General features: G+C 40.3%; 2 protein-coding genes across 5 annotated transcripts in view; one reads left to right on the forward strand and one right to left on the reverse strand.

Moving 5' to 3' along the window:
- LOC123519289 (metaxin-2-like) overlaps window positions 1-19,965 on the reverse strand; it is a 65,823-nt gene extending 45,858 nt beyond the window's left edge. The window contains exons 1-3 of the mRNA XM_045280447.1: window positions 19,837-19,965; window positions 16,848-16,975; window positions 12,370-12,537 (exon numbers count right to left, since the gene is read on the reverse strand). Of these exons, the coding sequence (XP_045136382.1) occupies window positions 12,370-12,537; window positions 16,848-16,893 (214 nt within the window). The 5' untranslated portion in view covers window positions 16,894-16,975; window positions 19,837-19,965. The remainder of the gene's footprint in view (window positions 1-12,369; window positions 12,538-16,847; window positions 16,976-19,836) is intronic.
- The window catches only part of LOC123519288, a 41,197-nt gene that overhangs the window by 8,961 nt on the left and 9,736 nt on the right, over window positions 1-22,500 (forward strand). The window contains exons 1-5 of one of the 4 annotated variants that reach the window (XM_045280444.1): window positions 5,849-5,963; window positions 11,769-12,060; window positions 13,973-14,077; window positions 17,646-17,720; window positions 19,848-19,937. In XM_045280444.1, the coding sequence (XP_045136379.1) occupies window positions 11,980-12,060; window positions 13,973-14,077; window positions 17,646-17,720; window positions 19,848-19,937 (351 nt within the window). In that variant the 5' untranslated portion in view covers window positions 5,849-5,963; window positions 11,769-11,979. Of the gene's footprint in view, window positions 1-5,848; window positions 5,964-11,768; window positions 12,061-13,972; window positions 14,078-17,496; window positions 17,552-17,645; window positions 17,721-19,847; window positions 19,938-22,500 lie in introns of those variants that run through there. The other 3 variants (XM_045280443.1, XM_045280445.1, XM_045280446.1) reach the window with 3 other exon arrangements.

Raw genomic sequence — 22,500 nt, forward strand, 5'->3', positions numbered from 1 at the left:
TTTTGATGCATTTTCCTCTCCAGTTCCCTTTCTTCACTCTTACAAGGACGCCATTTTTCCTTCTTTAGCACTTCGCTCACTCTCATAAGAACACTTCCTTCCTCTGCTTAACTTCTTCTCTCGTCCCGCTTTTAAAAGAATGTCTCTTTCCTTAACTCTTCCAGCAGTTTAATTTTATCCCTAGTACCATTACAGGATTACAAGTTTAAGGTGATGCTTGTGTTAATGGAAACGTTGAGTCATCTGTACCTGTTCATTCACTACACTCAGGTCTCTCTACTACTCGTATTTCTTGATTGATAAGTGAGTGGTTTTATGAAGATTACAAATTGTTCCTGGTGTTGAAAGGATTAAAAGGATTATTTCATTCCACCACCCCCCCTAAAAATAATATAATAAAAAAAGTCGATGGTGTCCTCCAGTTGTATTTCAAGGTTCAAAATGGTCTCTAAATTTGTTAAATGGAGATTAATTAAATAACTCTGGTCTACTATTTTTTTATTACTTTTGGTAAATTATATTATAAGTAAATTTCTGTACAAAGAAAGAAATGAATTAATCCCAACCTAACCTAAGATGACCAAACCTAAACCCAACCTAACTTTTCCTAACCTAACCTAAGCAAAGTAAATCTAAAATAACCCAAGCTATATATAGTATTTTTCCAACATAATGTATTCTAGTCCAAAGCAACCTGACCTAACCTAACTTAATATAATCTAAGTTTACCTAATGAAATTTAACCTAACTTAATCTAACCTAATGTAACCAATCTTACCCAATCTGACCTAACCATCGGATGAAAACTAAGGTAATTTCAAAACCATCTCCTGTCATATCTTCAAAACATGGACAGCTATTCCTACTCATTTCCTCCTAATAAGAAACGCCCACTTCCTCTAAAACATCACTTCTTTCCTTCACTCTACAAACATCGGCGGCATTCCTGAGTTGCATTTCGACTCAAAAAAAGGATTGATTTCCCCGGAGCACGAGTATTTTTACCGCGCAGTAAGTTATCGCACCTCCCTGAGAGAGATGCTTTTTAAAGTTCATTCCTCGATGGTGTTCCCAAGGGCTTTATTTCTTCTCCAGAATGAGTATGTTCTTCACTTTTTTTCTTATTTTTTCCATACCTCAGAAGGGTTTACTGCTCCTTCAGACAACTTTACCCAGAAGGATGTATATATATATATATATATATATATATATATATATATATATATATATATATATATATATATATATATATATATATATATATATATATATATATGTGTGTGTATGTGTGTGTGTGTGTGTGTGTGTGTGTGTGTGTGTGTGTGTGTGTGTGTGTGTGTGTGTGTGTGTGTGTGTGTGTGTGTCGTCCTACGTACGTTGAGAGAATTCAAAACACGCACGCGCACACGCACACGCACACACACACCACGTAGTGTAGTGGTTAGCACGCCCGACTCACAATCGAGAGGTCCGGGTTCGAGTCCCGGTAAGCGGCGAGGCAAATGGGCAAGCCTCTTAATGTGTAGCCCCTGTTCACCTAACAGTAAATAGGTACGGGATGTAACTCGAGGGGTTGTGACCTCGCTTTCCCGGTGTGTGTTGTGTGTTGATGTGGTCCTACCCGAAGATCGGTCTATGAACTCTGAGCACGCTCCGTAATGGGGAAGACTGGCTGGGTGACCAGTAGGCGACCGAGGTGAATTACACACACACACACACACACACACACACACACCGAAAAAGTATGTTTGCCGCACGCAGATTGTTTTTGTGAGAGCAAGTTAACGCACTTAACGAGGACGGACTCCCAAACACCTCACAAACACGAGTGGCGCCAAAACAATGGTTTCATGGTCCCTCGTAAACGCATTTTAACAGCTGGAGACCATGCAAGTAGACAAAAGCATTGGAAAATAACGTATAAAGTATAAAAAGAGAAAGCAAGGAAAAATATGGAAAACAGTAAAATATAGGTACAAATTAAGCAAGGAATATAACTCACACATAAAACAGAAAAAATGGAGACAAAGATCAAATAAAACTACATCTAAAGCAATGAAAATAGAGAAGAGGAAATTTTTTGATTGTGAGAAAATAAAGCAAGACACAAAGTCGTCATAAGAGGGACAAAAGAATAAATAATTATGCATAAAATAAAGAAAAAAAAAAAAACACTTGGAATTGAAACCGCAATAAACAAAATCAAATCCTCCTCAACACAAATAACAATATAGATAATAAATAAAAATATAAAGAACACAAGTAATTGTTTAATACGTACAGTGGAACCATGCGCGCTTTGGGGTCCGAGGGGTCTCCAAGCGCACGGGTTCGAATCCTGTCCACGATCCGAGTGAAAGTTGGGCTTCCTCACTCGGGGCAACGGTTTCCTAGCGGGTGAGCTTTCAGATAGGAGGTACCCTAAACAGTATCCCCTTTAGCCCATAAATTCCCGTGAAAAGCCCACTTGGTATAAATAAAAAATAAATAAATAAAATACATGCAATCTAATCCTATACAAGCAGAAATCATCTTCACCTCTTCAGTACCAGGAGGCGTTTTCATATTCATTCTGCTTACTACTTGGTGATTTTATACAGCTTAAGAAATATGTGGATTGAAATAGTGAAAAGACTGGCCATTAATCTCCTGACCTCCATAGATCCTTCCTAATGTCAATAAAATCGTCTAATCACATCCAAAACTCATGGTAAAAATGCGTCCCAGTACTGAAGGGATTAAACTGGGTCACCATCACCACAAGATCATCTAGGCTCCCATTAATACCCTAAAAACACGCAATAAGCAAATTCAAGAATAGTAAACAATCCAACCCCATTAAGAGAGGTTCAGATCGCCTCAAGTACGATCAAATGTCCCACAATAGCATCCTTTATAACAGGATAAATAAACTCAACCCTAGTAAACAAACCAGTCATATTAAGAGGTTTAAATCGCCTTAAATAAGATCAGAACCTATTAAAACAAATCGAACTCCCCTTCAATTACAGCCACAGTATCACCCTACATAGCGAAACAAATTCAAACCCATAGAGGTTCAAATCGCAATAAATAAGATCAAATCCTTTCAATAACATACGATACCATCATTTATTACACAAACAAATTCAAGACTAGTAAAGAATTCAATCATACAAAGACAGGTTCAGATCGCCTTAAAGATGATCAAATCCCATCAAGACAGATCAAACCCCCATTCAATAATACTCAAAATATCATCCTTTTATCATACAAACAAATTCAAGACTAGTAAAGAATCCAATCCTATAAAGACAGGTTCAGATCGTTTTAAAGATGATTTAATTATAATAAGACAGATCAAATCCCCTTCAATTACACTCACAATGTTATCCTTTATTATAAAAAAAAAATCAAGACAAGTAAATAATCCAATCCTATAAAGTGTCTCAGATCGCCTTAATTAAAGAAGATCAAATCCCATCAAGACAGATCAAATCCCCTTCAATAACACTCACAATATCACTCTATTATAGAAACAAATTCAAGACTAGTAAACAATCCAACCCTATAAAGACAGGTTCAGATCGCCTTTACGAAGATCAGTTCCCATCAAGACAGATCTAATCCCCTTCAATAACACCCACTTCGTCGCCGGGAGAAGTCCATTACGTCTGAAGATAATCTGAGACACGCACTTCAGGCCGGCAAGGATCTATCGCACCCGGGAGAGGCAGTCAGCCCGCCAGCCCTGCCCAGGCCGTCACACCTTCATGCTATCGATCTCACGCCGCTGCCTGGGTGCTCGCCTCGCCACGGAGGGCTTGTCCACGGCTGCCCTCATGCTCCTCTACTCATGAATTAACCCTATGATATTTGTAACTGTTTATCATTTTCTTTTTCTTCCCGTTTGACACATTTCGTATTTTTCTCAGTGACACATTTATAGTTTTCTCTTTGGCATATTCCTTGGCATTTTTTTTTGCTTTCAATTCCTTCCTCTTATACAAATCAACCCTATGATATTTGTAACATTCTTACTCTTTTGTTGTTATTCCGTTTACACATTCCTTCCCATTCTTCCTATCTTTTTTTTTTTTTTTTCTCTGTGACACATTCATAGTTTTCCTTTTGACATATTTCTTGACATTTTCTTTACTTTCAATTCCTTCCTCTTATAAAAATGAAATCTATGATACTTGCAATATTTTCTTACTCCTTTCTTTTCTTCCCGTTTGACACTTTCCTTACCATTTTTCGTATTTTTCTCAGTGACATATGCATAGTTTTCCCTTTGGTTTTTCCTTTACTTTCAATAACTTCCACCTAAGAAAATGGTACCTATACTTCACAGGGTTGAGATCGCTTCACTGCAAAATGACACCAAGATGTTCACTTCCGCAAACACGCAGTTATAATACACAAAAATAGAAATACCGGAACTAAAATGTATTAGCAACTCAATTATTCCAATAAGAACATAAAATAGAAGCCATCAAGTAAACACATGGCTGTGGAACATCCCTAACTAAGTACACCGATTATCCTTCCCTGTTAATCTATCTAATCCTCCAAGGCTCCTTAATGACTCAGCTCTAACAACTTGATTATTAAGAGCTTCATTCTTCTATCGTTATTTGACAGCCAGTTCTTTCTCTTATTTTTCCTTCTATCAAGCTTGAACCTATTTTAGTCATATCCTGATTACTGAACCTGAGGATTTAGCTTCTTGAATGCAAACGAAAGTCAATACAATCCCTTGTCTGCAACCACAAATAATTTCAAAACTAAAAAACGGAAATATCAAAACACTAAAAGATATTGCTAACTCCATCATTCCTTTCAAAACTTTCACTACACTATTCAGATTCTCCATTATTTCTTTCAAAATTACACTTAAAACTTCCACTAGACTATTCAGATTCAGAAAGAGAACCCATACCACTTAGAATCACCCACACACCAACACTATTCCTTTTGTTCTACAGGCACACCTAAATGTATTATAGGATGCGACAAACTTATATACAATAATACGTAAACTTCTAACCCTTGCATTCATACACGTCTTGCATAGCCAGGGGAGCAAAATAATCGAGGAACATGGAATATCGACAATTATAATGGAAAACTGATTTTTTTTTTTTTATCTCATTTTCTGTCCATGTGCTTGTACACATTATGGACAGTGTTAATAGTGTTGTGAGTTGCCATCATGGTGAAAGACTTGATGGTTCGTGTTAGGTGAAGTTAATGCATGAGCGAAACAGGAGGGAAGGAATGTGGAATGTGTGGATGATGGAAATATTCTGAGAACGGAAAGAAGCAAGGGGGAGATGAAATTTAAGGGGAAAATAGATCATGAAGGCATAATGTCCGGAGAGGGAAAACTTACAGGGAAATAAATCAAAAGAGAAATGTCAGAAAAAGGGGACGGTGAGAGAAAGGTCCATGGGGGATGTCCTGGAGGAGGAAAAATAAATAAAAGAAATACCTCTGAGGGAAAAAAATATTCTGAGGGGAAAGGTTCAGGAAGAGAAACTGATCTACACAGCAGCTATCCACTCCCCTCGCCCTCCACAACTCCCTCTCTCTTTCAGACGAGTAGAGGGTGTTTCTCAATACACACACACACACACACACACACACACACACACACACACACACACACACACACACAGAGAGAGAGAGAGAGGGACGCCCCCACTACCACCCCCGCCCTTCCGCAGTTAAAGGTGCACTAAACCCACCCACGTGTTTCAGCACCAGTATACCTGGCGCCCAGGTGTGTTCCCGTGACTCAGCGGGGATTCCACCCACACATGCACCGCTACTATAGTACCTCCGTGACACCCAAAGCCACTCCTGTCACTGCACGCGTCACGGGAGCACCAATAGCACTAACACAGCACAAATAACGGTACCATCTAGCAACGCATCACAGCACAACAGCAATAGGCATTTCTACAACAGCACAACTCACGGTAACACCAATACGTACTTGTATCATGGCACAAATAGCAACAGGGACCGCATCACAGCACAACACACAGTAACCGCAAAGTATCGCTGTAAAAGACGAATTGGAGCACTCTTATCACAGCATAATTAACAGCAACAGGCACCCCATCACAGCACAAGTAAGTAGCAGTAAAATAATAAATTGGAGAATAATATATACAGCAAAAAAAATCCGCACATCACAGCACATCACAATAACAGCACGATAACGCAGCAAATGACATCCCCAACACAGCTAAAATGGAAACAGCAAAGTAACGCACGATAACGAACCACACACACTTTCCACAGCAATAACAGGAGGAAACACAGCATGACACACACACAACGTACAAAAACAGCAGAATCCACAGCAATATCAAACAACACACCAAAGACACATAGACCACAGCAATATGTACGAATAACAGAAATAACAACAACGCCGATCAAAAACAATTACAACGAAATTTACAAGCAACAACAGCAGAAGCAGAAACACAACGCACCAGAAACACACACACACACACACACACACACACACACACACACTACTACCACCACCACCACCACCACCACAGTCCACAAGCAATAAAGGGGGAAAAAAGAGAGGGAAAAATGGGAAAAAAAAGGACAAATGACTTAAAGGAGAAAGCAAAGGAGAAAGTAGAGCGAGGCAGTAAATCCTGGTCATTCCCTTCAGCCAGGTCATCTCTTGGATTTACCCCGTGACCTTGTGTGACCCGACGTGACCTGTGACCTGTCGTGTGACCTTTCAGACTAGCTATGACGTCAGTGCTTCCGGTGAATGACCTCTGTGTGTGTGTGTGTGTGTGTGTGTGTGTGTGTGTGTGTGTGTGTGTGTGTGTGTGTGTGTGTGTGTGTGTGTGTGTGTGTGTGTGTGTGTGTGTGTGTGTGTGTGTGCGTGTGTGTGTGTGTGTGGTGTCAAGGGATCAACCTGGATACGTGTAACTGTATTCTATTTTTTTTCTAGTTAATTGGAAAAAAGGTGTGAAAATACCCGGAAATAGACGCACGCACACGCACACGCGCACACACACACACACACACACACACACACACACACACACACACACACACACACACACACACACACACACACACACACACACACACTAACACACACTTTCATATCCCACAACCGAAACACATTTATGTACAAATACTCTGCGTTCTTTTTCATTTTTTTTTTTCATTAAACCTGCAGTACTCTTTCTTTCCCTCCCTATTCCACTCTCCCACTCTCCCACTCTCCCACCCTACGCTGTGACTCATCTCTCTCTCTCTCTCTCTCTCTCTCTCTCTCTCTCTCTCTCTCTCTCTCTCTCTCTCTCTTAGTGATTCACCCATTACGCGCTCATAACCTTTGTGACTCACTCTCCCTTTCTCTACGCCGATGAGTCATTCCGTCTCTCTCTCTCTCTCTCTCTCTCTCTCTCTCTCTCTCATCAATAATTACTTTCCTTACCAAGGTTATTTCTCCCCTCACTATTTTTTCCCTTTTTCTTTCCCCTTTACCTCATATCCCCTTCCTTCCCTCCCATTTTCATTCCTTCCTTGACGCAAACTTTCCCCCTGTCGCTCTTTAGCCTCCTCCTCCTCCTCCTCCTCCTCCCCCTTTCGTCTATCAATCTTCCCGGCGCCAGTCCAAGGAATTACTTAAATAAACAGCCGTCTGGACCACAACAGTGAGATTAGAGTGTGACTCCGCTCTCTCTCTCTCTCTCTCTCTCTCTCTCTCTCTCTCTCTCTCTCTCATTATTTTCAGCTCCACTCTCTTCCTCTTCATTGTTCTTCCATCCCTCGCCTCTCACTTCACTCTCTCTCTCTCTCTCTCTCTCTCTCTCTCTCTCTCTCTCTCTCTCTCTCTCTCTCAGCGTAACTAGACAGCTGGAAAATGTGAATCCAGGGGGTGATGGGGAGGGAACGAGCAAGGCAGGAAGGGGATGACCTGGGGACTGAAGACGTGATACCTTGGCCTGGGTGGCTGGGAGTCTCTCCAAGTGTCTAGGAGTGGAGGGATTTAGTGGGAAGCGTGAGGTGGAGCTGGAAGTGACGGGGGATATGAAAGGAGGAGGTGGAGTGTAACAAAGCGACAGAGCATGCTGGGAAATTTGCTGAGGTGTGCTGGTTTGAGAATAAATGGCTGGCAATGCTGGGATACGAAATGCAACATGGCTGTGAGTTATGGCAGAATGTAATGAGAGAATGTGAGAACTGAAGCACTAGAAGGCAAAATGAAGGACAAGAAACCGTGACACAATCTTATCAGTGAAAACAAAGGGCAGGTAATCACTGGGGTAGTAAGATAGTAAAGTAAGGACTAGATAGAAAAGAGGGAGGACAACAGGACGAGTGATAAAAGGAATCTGAATCGCAAGATAATGCAAAGGGACAAACCTATGAAATTGCAGGAAATTAAAGCTACCATAAATCCTAGGTTTGAGTGAAAAAAAAAAAAAGAGACAGGAAGAGTAAGATTGGTTATAAAGCAGGGTGACAGATATAAATACTGCAGGAAGTGACGAGAAAATGATCATATGAGGCTTGAGGGACATCATGAAAGGTCAACAGATATAAATAAAGTGAGTAACGTCACCAGCCACTCCAAAGCCACCTCCAGGGCAGAGCAGGGAAGGCTGGCCGGTAAAAAATAGAGTCAGTGCCAGGAACGTAACTAAATATAACAAGCTGGAGAGGGAAACAGGAAAGACTGGATATAAATAGATGTAGTCTGTGTGGAGCAGCAAATGTAACAGGTTGCAGAGTGAAACAGGCAAGGTCAAGAAATAAAAATAGAATGAGGAAGATGAACACCATTGCGTAACAGCCAGGAAAAACTTGATAGGAAACATGACATTTATAGTCTCAATGTGGTTAGTTGCTTTTATCTTTTACATATTTTTTTGTAATTTTATGACACTGAAAACAAACCCTAAAAACAAAACAACAAAAATTTCCACTCCACATTCTAAAAAAAAACACTGAATTCTGAAGTGTCTGATTCACAGGGTTTTAGATAGATTATGAACCAGTAACAGACACATTACTACCACACCACAATACAGGAGGGGGAACCAGGAACTTGAAACACACATTACAACCTCATTTTTCTGACCTTCCCAGCCCACCATCACCACCACCACCACCTAAGAAGCTGGCCCACCTGAACACCCACACCCCGTCCCATAACAATGAGCCGCAGTACATTTGGGGTCATTCCAGCAGCGACCACCACCTGTCCCACATTGCCCTGTAATCAGCCTCCCCATTTCTTCTCCCTTTACTCCTTACAGAGAAAAAGGAAAAAAAACCATGAAAATAAGTGGAGATAAAATGCAAAAAATTTTATCATTTCAGTAAACTTTAGAATAATCAACTTGAAGCAAAAATTGTCTTGTTCATTCATATATTTTTTCTTTGTTTTCTATTTTTTCTCTTTTTTGGGGGAGGAGGGTGATCTACATCATTACAATGTTTTTGAGTTTCACCACAACACTGCAAAATTGACCATTCTAGATTATGCTGAAGTGAGGTGACTGGTGACACTAGTGAGTGTTTAATGAGGTGTAGCGTGCAACTCTCAGACCAGTTCAGGGACTCGTATCTAAGTGGGCCTTTTTAATCATTTTTGTTGCCCTTGGCCAGAATTCCCCTCTTGCATAAAAACACTAAATCAGCTTTTTCTTTTTCTTTTCAATTAAAAACCAACTCCTTGCTTATATACTTCCCTCTTTCATCTTTGACATTTATCAATTTGCTTATCTATCTTGCTATCTTTTCTTTACATTATCTTCCTCTTCCTCTTCTTTCTCCTCTTTACCATCACAGACCTCAGATAAAACAATAATGACAAAACTAAATGAAGATAAAAAAAATCAGTAGGAGATATGGTGGTGGTGGTGGTATAATGTAATATGATATGGTGCAGTGATGGTTATGTGGTGGTGACAAATTGGTGTAATGGTGGTGTAATGCAATGCTGACACAACTGACACTGCTTTCCTGTATCAAGTTTCATTAATCTTACCCAACAAATTAAGTGAGTCTATTTCCTCGGCCCTATAAGAAAGTGGTGTGGTGTGGTGTGGTGTGGTGTGGTGTAGTGTGGTGAGATACAGTATTGAAGAATAAAATGAAACCTGGTGTGGTGATGTGGTGGTGGTGGAGTGATCTGGTGGTGGTGGAGTGGTGTGGTGGTGGAGTAGTGTGATGGTGAGGTGGTGCACAGAGAGGTCCAGCACAATGCAGCACAGTTTAATGGGCTGCACGCCAAATCAAATTAATACTCCATAAAATAAAATTCATGAATATGCAAAAAGGATGATATTTCCATTATCTATAAAATAATATAGAGAATAATGAATGGGTGAATATATACAACTGACTGTATTCACCTCAATAGAAATAAAACCTAATGAATCCCCTAATGAGAGAGAGAGAGAGAGAGAGAGAGAGAGAGAGAGAGAGAGAGAGAGAGAGAGAGAGAGAGAGAGAGAGAGAGAGAGAGAGAGAGAGAGAGAGAGAGAGAGAGACCACTTTAATCCTCTGAATGAAGCTCTCACATAATATTACTGCTAAAAATAGCACATAAAGACTGCAACCTCAACAAAACCCAACTGAAAATTTATTCCTCCACAATATGCCAGATTTAGTACATGCCACATAACTCCACAGCAATGCATCACCAAAATTTAATAACGAAACAGAGAAACTACATCACAACTGCAGCAGAATATATCAAGGACAAAAATACAGGGCAAGGACCTTTTACATGAGAACCTTTATATTATTCCACTGCAAACATACCAACAAACTTCCAGCACTTTTAAAATATAATGCAAGATGAACAAAGATGGAAGCTTCATGAGAGGATTGAGCTGGACACTAAAAAAAAGAAAATGAAAGTAACAAAGACTGAATGCACCTCTTGAACTGACATGACAACTAATAATCACAGCAAAATGAGAAAGTACTGGATTGTCACGAAAAATGCATGGTGATATATCAGAGCTGAAGATACAAGAGACAGTAGAATTGAGGGTAATACATCTTTAACCTCACATAACAAAGGATCATTGTATAAAAAACACCAAGGACTCAAACTTCAAGCTTACTGGGTGATATCAAAAGGAAAACTGGGGATTGTAAAGGATAGAAGCAAAGGCCATCTCTCAATATTGGCAAGGCAACTACCTCAGAATACAAGACAGGGAGCAGATTTTCCAGAAGAGAGCTTGAGGAAATAAGATAGAAGGGTTACGGGAGTTAGAGGATTAAAAAAAAGGTAGCAAAGGTGAAGGCCAAGTATCTGTATCTTTGAACTGCTATAGCCAAGAGCACACAGCTTGGGGAGCCTCCATCTGCATGCAAGTGAGTGGCTGGTGCATGTGGCAGGAGTCCATCTGCATGCAAGTGAGTGGCTGGTGCATGTGGCAGGAGTGATGCATGGATGTGAAGGACAGCAGTGTGTTTGATAAAGTAGGGAAGTAGTGGAAAGAAACGGAAGATGTGCTTGTGGAGAGGTGATGCAATGGTGTGACCTCATATCAAGTGGAGGAGGGCAGGAAGATGGCCAGTGTGTGATGGTATGCTTATTAATGGGAAAGTAATGTGTAGGGACAGAATGTAATAGAGAAGTATGAAAAGACATGAGGGAAAGATGAATCATGAAAAATTGTGCAAGAATGTGTATTTTTTATTGCTGATCATAATATTCAATATTCAGTTGTCTACTGAAGGTAAATAATTTTTTCCTTCATTTTCAGGATGAGATTTGACTTCCTTCATTAGCAGGGAACCCAACTACCTCAGCCCATCTTGTGCTCAACACACACAAACACACACACACACACACACACACACACACACACACAGGTATCCAACAACTGGAGAAAAAAAACAGGATTAATCTGAAAATACACACTCTAGTTACCAAGAGACTACACATCCACACATCAACACAGACAAACACACAAGATGGCTGTCTCAGGAAAGACAACCTCACAGACTCCTTCAAGCACGCCCTCTGTCTTCTCCTTCTTTCGCTACATGCACAAGGTAAGTGTTTGCCAACTCACCCACTTTAACTTATTACATGACATTTCAAAACTTTAAGAGATTAGCAGCTTATGTACATGTGACATTCTGGTGCTCCTGGTACCGTGATGACAGTGTACTCCTGTCATCCCATGAGAATCCCTAAGGCTGTCTCTTTTCAATAAGAAGAATGTAGAGTACTTCAAAAAATCATGAAGTAAAAAGAAATATTAAAAGTAAATAGAAAGAACAGTAAAGAATGGACAACAGAGAAAATAGGAGCAGCTGCTCGCAAGCAGCAAGAGAGTCGCTCTAGGTGTCAGTACTCACCACTAGGGGACATGTGCTCAGCATTGCCACGCATCTCTAGCGTGTGGTTCAGCTGACACATCTTAAGGAACGCCTGCACTGCCAGACAGTTGGCATTGTCTGGCAGCAGGATCTGCTCCACCTCATACTGCTGGAACAACTTCACATCATTGGGCCATGGCTCCTGAGCTGCAGAGGAACCCAGGGAGATGAAAAGTATCAACACTATTGCCACCATCATATTTGCAACCAGCTTAAATTTCCTGTCTATACTTCTTACAAGCAAGGTTTGAGGTAGAGACATGTACAGTCGCTCACAAAACTATCGGTGCATAGGGGTCCGACAGCTATGGACATATTCTATTAGGTTTTCTGGGGAGGGTTGGTATGCCTGTATGTTGCTGGTTTGGAAGAATCGAACCGGCGGCCTGTTGTTTCGAAACGTCGGGAGTGAGACTTACAGTATTAACTAAGTAAGATTTTTCATCATCTGTAGTAAAGGGCGGAAAGAAAAGAAAGGCGGAATTAAAGGTCAGAAAAAGAGAGAGAGAGAGAGAGAGAGAGAGAGAGAGAGAGAGAGAGAGAGAGAGAGAGAGAGAGAGAGAGAGAGAGAGAGAGAGTGGAGGGACAACTACGAGCATCAGGTCTACAAACATACGACAAGATGGACAGTGAAGTTTCGGTTAGCTTCTCCCCATGTTCCACAATGTTTCGACGAATTTTGCACCGATACTTTTGTGAGCGACTGTACAAATATCAAAAGAAAGAAATCTTCCATTGTCTGGGCAACAATGACACACACACACACACACACACACACACACACACACACACACACACACACACACACACACTGTGTGGTGACCAAAGTAGCAAAACAGAAAAAAAAAATAATAATAATGCTGACTTTGGTGACAACTTCCCATAAAGATGTGGGATACTATATGAACTAAAGAACAATTTCCATATTTCTGTAAACTTCATACAAAAATTACTAATGGACAGAACAATTACACTGCAATGTGTACATATACGTATGTATGTATGTGATATATGAAGCAGCATATTCTGCAGTGTTGATAAAATCCAAACTTTTCTTCCTGAAAGATATGGTTCATGAAGCACAGCATATTTGATCCAAGAAACCATGACTCATTACATACTGACATTCCTAAAGATACTCAAATTCTGTATTAAGGAGATATGTGTTCTTTAAGTTTGGGTCAATAGATATATTTCCCCAAATTTGATCCATTTAACAATATAAGCAAGGAATACCTAATAAAAATTGTATTGTATAATGAAAATATGAATTATTCAGTGATGTGCTGATTGTGAAAATATAAATCATTGTTTTGGTTCAAAGAATCAAATAACCTTATTGGTGAATATGCAGTTTCCCATAACTAAAAATCCAGAGAAAAAATGAAAAATTACTATGATGATCTTACTTTCCTTACATCATGTTGCTGATAAGCTGAAATTATTGGCATTAAAATCTAAGCCCTATATATTGTTTGGGTCAATCACTTCCCGGCAAGCAGGTGCACTGCTTGGAAGTGAGTGTCAGCCAATACCATTTCAGCCAAAGCTTCACCAACCAACAACATGAATTTGAATGCAGCCAACAGATAGCGCCTGCAGCTTGTGGACGTCCTGGATGTACTGGATAAATGAGACGAGGCCACCACCGCAACAAAACCTCAACGAGCAACACCTGGCCACCAAGGTAACGTAAACTACACGTGGATGATAGTTACAAAAGCCGTTAAATTTGAAAATACCCTTAACAGTTGTGACTGGGTCATCCAGCTAAAACTTGTCTCATTCTGAAAAAAGACTGCTAGAATCTGTCGATTCACAACAATATACAATAACAAAATCTGTAAAGTATATATATTTTAGCTACATTATGGGAAACTGTAAATTTACCATTTTATCTTCATTGTAATATTATTTCTTTTTCTAATATATCCAGAATTATTTTCTTCAAATATTAATTTGCTTGTGACAAGCTTGAGTTAATGTCTACTGCTTTGTACTACTGGCACATGCTGGTGCAACATGAACCAATTTCAAACAATATCAGAATCTAAGGGATCAGAGACATTGAAAAAGAAGAACAAAGCCACACAATATTGGCCTCGGTTACATTAGAAGTGGTTATCTGATTCTTTGGGCTTTTGAGCTTTCTGTCAAAAGGCTGCAAGTCAGACTCTGTCCTGTGAATTTTTCTAAATGGGAAGAGCAGAGCTCTCCCATGACCCAAGCCAGCATCTTGATACAGCACCATAATTTCATATCATAAACAACATTTACAAACTCTGTTTTTTTGTATATCAAAGCAAAAATTATACTGAAAATGTGAATATTGATGCCTGTTCTGATCAGCCAATATCTTCTTAATGCTCGGAACAATTCAAAGTGAGAACAACTGGTCAATTTGCAGTTTCACCCAGCCATGGAATCAGTGATGTGACTCGTGTTTTTCTGGTGAGATGGTACATGTATCATTTCCATCACAAATTAGTATTTTTTGAGTTATAGCTTTTTTTTCAATTTTTGCCTACCTCTCATTCCCAGTGATCTGGGGACCTGTAGGAAATCGGGGTTCTTGGGTGGGGGAGCATTAAATTGAATAATGTGCATTGCAAAAGAGGTGAGAAATCAACAAAATCACATAAAAAAGCTGAAAATACCTTGATGGTGGAGGTGGCAACTGGATGCAGAGGCTGCAAGAGTTGCTTTGTTTATGATGAGCAACGTTGCCAACGCAACATTTCCAGCTGTAACCACTACACCACATCCCCCCCCGGGATTCTAACCTAACCTAACTTTATAAACTTCTAGCGAGGAAAGCTGCGCCCCCCAAACTGACACAATAGGTTATTAACTAAGCCCAACATCATGACCTTCTAGCTAGGGGGTGGCTGCAATGGACAATTTCTAGTTTCACCCAACAAATGATTTCCTGACAAACATTAAATCAAGGTTACAATGCTTGGTTTGGTTAGTACCCTTGGGGGATCAAGGGGTACAGCTCCCCCCAGCAAGAAGGTTATAGGGTTGGGTTTGTTTAATATCCCTTGGGGGCGGGGTAACGGATACAGCCAGAAATGTTGTTGGCAACATAAACAAAGCAACTCTTGCCGCCGCTGCATCCAGCTGACACCTCCACCATCAATGTATTTCCAGAGTCTTTATATCATTTGATTCCTGACCTCTGTTGCAATGCACATTACTCAATTTAATGCTCTCCCACCCAAAAACCCCAATTTCCCACAGGTCTCCCAAGATTGTTAGGAATGACAGGTAGGTAAAAATGAAGTTGAACAACAGTCATAACTCAAAAGATATTCACTTGCGATAGAAATTATATATAACATCAATCAATTCACTAGATATCTGATCACAAAAACATGAGTCACATCAGATTCCATAGTTAAGTGAAACTGCAAAATGACCAAACAACTTTATACTGACACACTAGTGAGTTGTCTCAAAGGAGGCTCACACTATTTTAGGAGACACCTCTTCATGAAACACAAAATAGGGAAAATCTATACAAGACCACAGGCAATTCAAGCCTCCATGGTGCAGTAGCTGGTGCACCTGGCTACTAAGATGCCGGCCTTGGTTTGAATCAAGGCTTGAGGCAGTTGGCACACACCTCACCCAGCTATTCAGCATTCCTTCAAAATTGATAAATGAATACCTGGGGAAGGTAAGCTATGAAAACCTAAATGTCAAAGTAGTTCTGTGTCCTGTAATAACGGGTGTCATCCACCATAGGTTCAGAAACCAAGGAGACAAGGTGAACTACAAGCCACACACAGCAGTACAGTACACTCCAAACATTTACTTTATATGCAATTTGAAGACCAATTTCCAAAATAATTAGATAAGGAAAATAATTCACTGACAGCATTACTAAGGTTGAATATTCAAGAATCCAATCATTCATACAGACACTCCATATTGAAATCCACAAGCTTGTGTGAATACAGTCAATATAGCTTGTAATACGCTACATTAGATTACATCATTGCATGTAGGAATTTTGTCATTTTTGGAAATATTATGTGCTGTGTAGTTGTGCATCAGGACTGTCTCCAAGCACTGCAGTCCCATAACATGAACTACAGTCTACAAGGCAGCGCGGCACAGTGGTTTCCTTAGGAGGGGTAGCGAGTGAGCTCCTAATCATACTGAAGCAACTCCCTAGCGCCTGTTCCTTTGTGAAAACCATACCAATTAAGAACATTTTGCTTACTGCTGTTATCGATTTAACTTGACCTTCCCCAACATACTCACACTAACCGGCAACACTCCGTCACCACACATACACTTACACAGAGCCCAGCTGACAAACACCCACAAGTACAACCCGACACTGACACACACAGCTGTCACACAACACAGTAACACCACCCCACCACACCCTCAACTGCACCAGCAACACACACGCAATACATACACACCACCACACACCCACTCACCTCCCAGCTCTACGGATATGGAGTCAGTGAGCAGAACAGACGGCATTGCTGGCGGCGGCGTGCAATGTTTTGGCGATCAGCTGTTGTGCGGCCCGGCCTGCCCCGCCCCGAACACCTGCGCAGCGTCGCTATGGAGACGCAGACGCTCGATACGGCTCAGAACGTAAAGATAAGGATATAATGCTGTATAAGAAAGTAAACTGAATGTTACGACATTACTTTGGGATCAATGTGAATAGATATCGAAAGTGTGGGCGTTCAGAAACTCAACAATAAATGGATAAATACACAAATGACACTTGCTTCTAGCCGAGACATAAATACAAGAATATAATGTTTGATAAACAGGGAATGGTAAAGTGATATGTATCATATATGAAGAAGAAAATTAAATAAAACCAATTCAAAAGAACAAGGAAGGAATAAGATATCTTTTTAACTACAAGAAAGAGGAAAGACAAACATCCGATACATCTCAAAACACGAGCAAAACAAAATACAACAACGAACGACGAATATATAAGCATGATAGATTATCTAGTATTGAGTAACAGCCAATTCTTAGGGATGTAAAGGATGTGTAAGGTCAAAAGATGAAGGAAGAGAGGAATAAAACGAGGCACCGTGGCAGCGCGAGAGCCAGTAGTGCCACAGAGCGGGGTGAGGGTGGTGGACGAGCGGTGCCTTGACTCCAGTGCAGAGAGGTGCCGGTATAGGTGCTGGTATACGCCTGGTGCTCCCCTCGCCGAGCTAACAGAGGGTGACACCTGACCACATGTTTCTTATTTACATCCTCAGATGAAGCCTTCAGACCTGTCACCAATGAACGACGACTTATCCAGCCCGGACAGTTCTTTAGGCCTAGAGAATGAGGTAAGGCGGTTTCTTGTAATTATATTAGTGCTGTAGTGTTCCCAAGTCAACCTCCAACATTCGTGCTTAGCTTTGGGTTTTTCTTTAGTGTTTAGCATTGTGGTCTCCATAAGTCTCCAGGTTGACAACTTTTACAAGGAGGCTGCCAGCTGGTCAGGGGCAAGACTCAAGGGAAACGTTACCTGACTGACCGTGACTGTATATCCTTACGTTATGCGAGAATAAGTGGATAGGCTTAGGAGTATTGCAGCATAAATAAATAAGGGAAGCCAGTGAATGGGTCCCTAGAGGATTAGAAAATGAGCAAGGCCAATGTCTCTAGTGTTATCTTTGTATTAACATTCAAGAGCGAGCGGCAGGTGAACCGAGCACAAGTAATATTGTTACTTAATTCTTATTACTACATAGAAACGTTAGGTAGTACTACTTGCGGCTTAGTTAATGAGCTGAATAAAAGATTGTTTATAGTTGTATTATTATTATTTTTTTTTTTTTCATTTTAACCTCTAAGAATTTGAGCAAAACAGGCGGAGTAGTTTTACTAAGCGAACTGTATAAAGCAGAGCTAGGGGTTCACAAGATTTCCAGGGGATACTTAAATGGTTGATCTAATAATAACCTTTGTAGTAGGATACCATTGCACTGAGTTTGTGTCAGTCACTAAATTAACATTCCATTCGATGTCAGATTACTGGGGATTCGGGTAGGTAGGTGGTCTTATAACTCAGAGGGTTCTTAACGAGGAAAAGGTTGAGAACCCGTGGTAATAAAGCCATAATTTCTGGTCAGTTTTAGTGCATTTATATTCCACCGTCTAAGAACTAGAAGATACACAAAGCAGCATCGACACAATATTAGTGGATAAGACCGACTCTTAATTTGTTATCCTTTGAGAATTATACAAGGCCACGGCATTTAAAATCATCGTACATGAACAGCAGCATCCGCTCTGTATTAATAGATAAAAAAAAAAAACCTTGCTGTTAGTTCTGTTATGCTTAGAGATTTATATAAAGCCACTTTTTCTATAGTAGCTTTTAGTAAATTTTTAAATATTAAAAACTAACAAGATAGACTGAATAGTAAGCACAAATACTCGTAGTATTGATATTAGCATTGAATACATGCCAGTAATTATTCAGCTTTGATAATAAATTAAGGTCAATGTTTCTTGTAATTGTAACACGGTTTCTTCTATAAGCATATGAGAACTTTATAGACAGATGTTGAGTAGGAACATTATTGACAGGAACATTAACAGTCGACATACTAAATCAATTTATGAATTAAAATTCGCAGCTTTTAAAATGAGAGAATCTGAAATAATTATAAAATCATACTGAGATGCAATGTGTGTGTGTGTGTGTGTGTGTGTGTGTGTGTGTGTGTGTGTGTGTGTGTGTGTGTGTGTGTGTGTGTTCTACCTTTACGTAACAGGTAATCCTATCAAACACATAATATCTCATAACTATCAGGCAGTTGCAAGTCATCTTAATCATCGTGGAAAAAAATATAAAAAATAAATAAACATATATATATATATATATATATATATATATATATATATATATATATATATATATATATATATATATATATATATAAACGTGAGTTTTTTCTGATATCTAGGAACGCGGATATTTATATATGTCCGAAAATATAGAAACAATAATTATTGTAACGTAGAACCCAAACATTTGTTTTGTGGGAAGTGAAAACATATTTAATTATTCATTACCGCAAGGAGTGGAGGTTAAAGGCTCCATAAACAAAAGCAGAACAAAAATCTAATAGTTATGATATGCGACTATGCGTAGTGTCACTCCCTAATTATATATTGCATAATTAATTTTAGTAATTTGATTTCGTGTTGTATTTACGGTCTTTATGAGCGTTTTGAATTAATTAGTGAAAAGATGTAATTGGTGTGTGTGTGTGTGTGTGTGTGTGTGTGTGTGTGTGTGTGTGTTACATACTTACTTGCTATTTCACGACAGTCATTGTCACTACCACCACTACAATCACAACCACTACCACTACTACTTTCATCACCACCACTACTACTACTCCTTTCATCACCACCACCATCATAACCACCACCACCACTACAGCTAACCTTCCCACCAGGAGCCGTCACCAACTACGCGGACCAGGAACTACTGCAGGAAGTGTGACAACTGTTCGTCAGGCACTACCCACGTCCACGCCCAGACGCCGGTGAGCTAAGAGAGGGGAGGAGGAGGAAGAGGAGGAGGAGGAGAAATGACAGTCGCAAGTTGTAGTAGTAGTGGTAGTTGTTGTTGTTGTAGAGCAGCTCCCTGAAACTTGCTAACTTACTCTTCCACTTCTCCTATGACAGCACCGAACCTCTCTCTGTCAACTGCACTGCTGTGTGGTGGCGCACGTCTGATTACACTTAACGAGCATCAATTAGTAAAGCAGCTTGTATATTATGTATGCCTCAACCAGTGACTCCCAGACTGTGCGCCGTAACTATCATCAAAATGCACCGCTTAATAATTATTTTCCTACAGGTACGCATGTGTTCTTAAATTTGTGCCTGTAGCAGGTTCAACTAGGTGTGCTTTTTCTTTTCTTTTTTTATTTGTACCTTTTATCAGGCCTGCACTACACTGAGAACCACTGCTCTCAACTCTTATCTCATGTGCATCGAAGCCTCGTGAAACCTAACGCACTCAGACGGCGTAAAGTTATAATAAGTATCACTCATCAGCGTGACAGTTATTGCAGTGTCCTTGAGTTACGTGCATTTACTATTTTCCCAATCTGAAATCCTTTGATATGATAAGACTCTATGAATTATCAGGTACCTAGATGAGAAGAAGTACCTTAAAGGAAAAGACTAAGCTTAGTGGGAGTGAATACAAAGATATCTTGACTTGCTATAACGACTATATCCCAGTTAAAGAACCCAAGTATTAGATGACAGAACTAAGACGAGGAGAGAAATACAGTAATGGGAAACAATAAGAAAAAAAGGTGTCACATTGAAACGTATAATTGTGGGAAAAATGAGTGACAATGGAGAAGTGAAAGATACATGACTAAAACGGAAGAAATGGGAAGAAGAGGGAAGAGGAAAAGATCATAAAAAAAGGTGACATAGTAAAAACAGAAAACAATGGGGAGGAAAGGAAAAGGGAAGGAGAATAAAAAAGAGGCGTGATGAAAACAAAGGAATTAAGATTTATTCCCCTACACGAGAGATCAATGACCCTTTGTCCTCATAAAAGCCAATCCAGTCAGACAACTTATTTTGGCTTCTCTCGTTACGGTTGCCTCTGGATCTTTGTTCTTGGTCAGAAACGCTTCGCTCTCTCGCCACAACTGTTTTCAAAGACCGCAGAGATAATTAAATGGGTTCTCAAGAGTGCCTTTCGTATTAATAATGTAGAAACCTTGTTAATCTGTCACTAAAACCGTAAAAATACCCGTAGAAACCCATTAACTTGATTCAAAGCCTTTTTAAGTAGTGACAGTTTCTAAATATGACTTAAAATCGACAGTACTTTGACTCGTGTTCGCGAACACTTCTGTGCTTCACCTCCACTATTTCATTAGGCTTTGTTTAAATTTACTCGAGTTTGTAAGGTGTTTTTACGGTTCTAGAGGCAAAGTGACAAGATTTCTGCATTATTAACTGGAGAAACTTTCTTGAAAACCCGCTAGTCACCCCTGTAGCCTTGGAAAATAGTCGTGGTGAGAGAGCAAGCGTTTCTGAATACGGGCCAAAGTCTGTCATGCCTGTTGGGTCTGTCTCCAGCATCCTCCTTCAAGTGAAACAGCCTCGAGCTTTGTCCAACACAGTGATGGGCCAATAATAACATGAAATAACTGGAGAATGAAATATGGTGCCAGAAGGGGAAAGGCGTATGCATGTTTAAAACTGTTATTTATTCGTTTATTCATTCATTTAACTTATCTCTTATCAATATCGGAGTGCGTAAAATATTATCGTTAGTTTGCATATTTATAGAAGAACGGAACGAGACTGAGTTGAAAGTCTCTCTCTCTCTCTCTCTCTGTGTGTGTGTGTGTGTGTGTGTGTGTGTGTGTGTGTGCAATTCACCTCGGTCGTCCCCATTACGGAGTGAGCTCAGAGCTCATAGACCGATCTTCGGGTAGGACTGAGACCACATCACACACAACACACACCGGGAAAGTGAGGTCACAACCCCTCGAGTTACATCCCGTACCTATTTACTATTAGGGGGCTACACATTAAGAGGCTTGCCCATTTGCCTCGCCGCTTTCCGTGTGTGTGTGTGTGTGTGTGTGTGTGTGTGTACAATCACGAGGACTGAGTATCGAGCGATGTGAGATGTGCGTGCGTGAGATGTGAAGGTTCAAGGTGTGTGTATGTGTGTGTGTGTGTGTGTGTGTGTGTGTGTGTGTGTGTGTGTGTGTGTGTGTGTGTGTGTGTGTGTCGTGTCGTGTTGTGTCGTGTTTCCTTGATTTCCAGGTCCATTTTTAGCGAAATCCGAAACGTTGGAACAATGGAGAGAGAGAGAGAGAGAGAGAGAGAGAGAGAGAGAGAGAGAGTAAACCGAAACAGATAGAGGGCGGGCAGTTGACTCGAAAGGCAAGCAATGGGGTAAACTTTTTCAATGTATACCAATCTGTATCCCTCGTCTGCGTGAGGGAAACTTCCATTAGACGGGAAACAAGACCAGGGCAGCGGTGTGGCTTAGGAGGCTTTGATAGCGAGGCACGAAGGCAGGAGGAGGAGGAGGAGGAGGAGGAGGAGGAGTGCAGGGTA

The sequence above is a fragment of the Portunus trituberculatus genome, chromosome 45 (assembly GCF_017591435.1).
Source record: "Portunus trituberculatus isolate SZX2019 chromosome 45, ASM1759143v1, whole genome shotgun sequence".
NCBI classification, from domain to species: Eukaryota; Metazoa; Arthropoda; class Malacostraca; order Decapoda; family Portunidae; genus Portunus; species Portunus trituberculatus.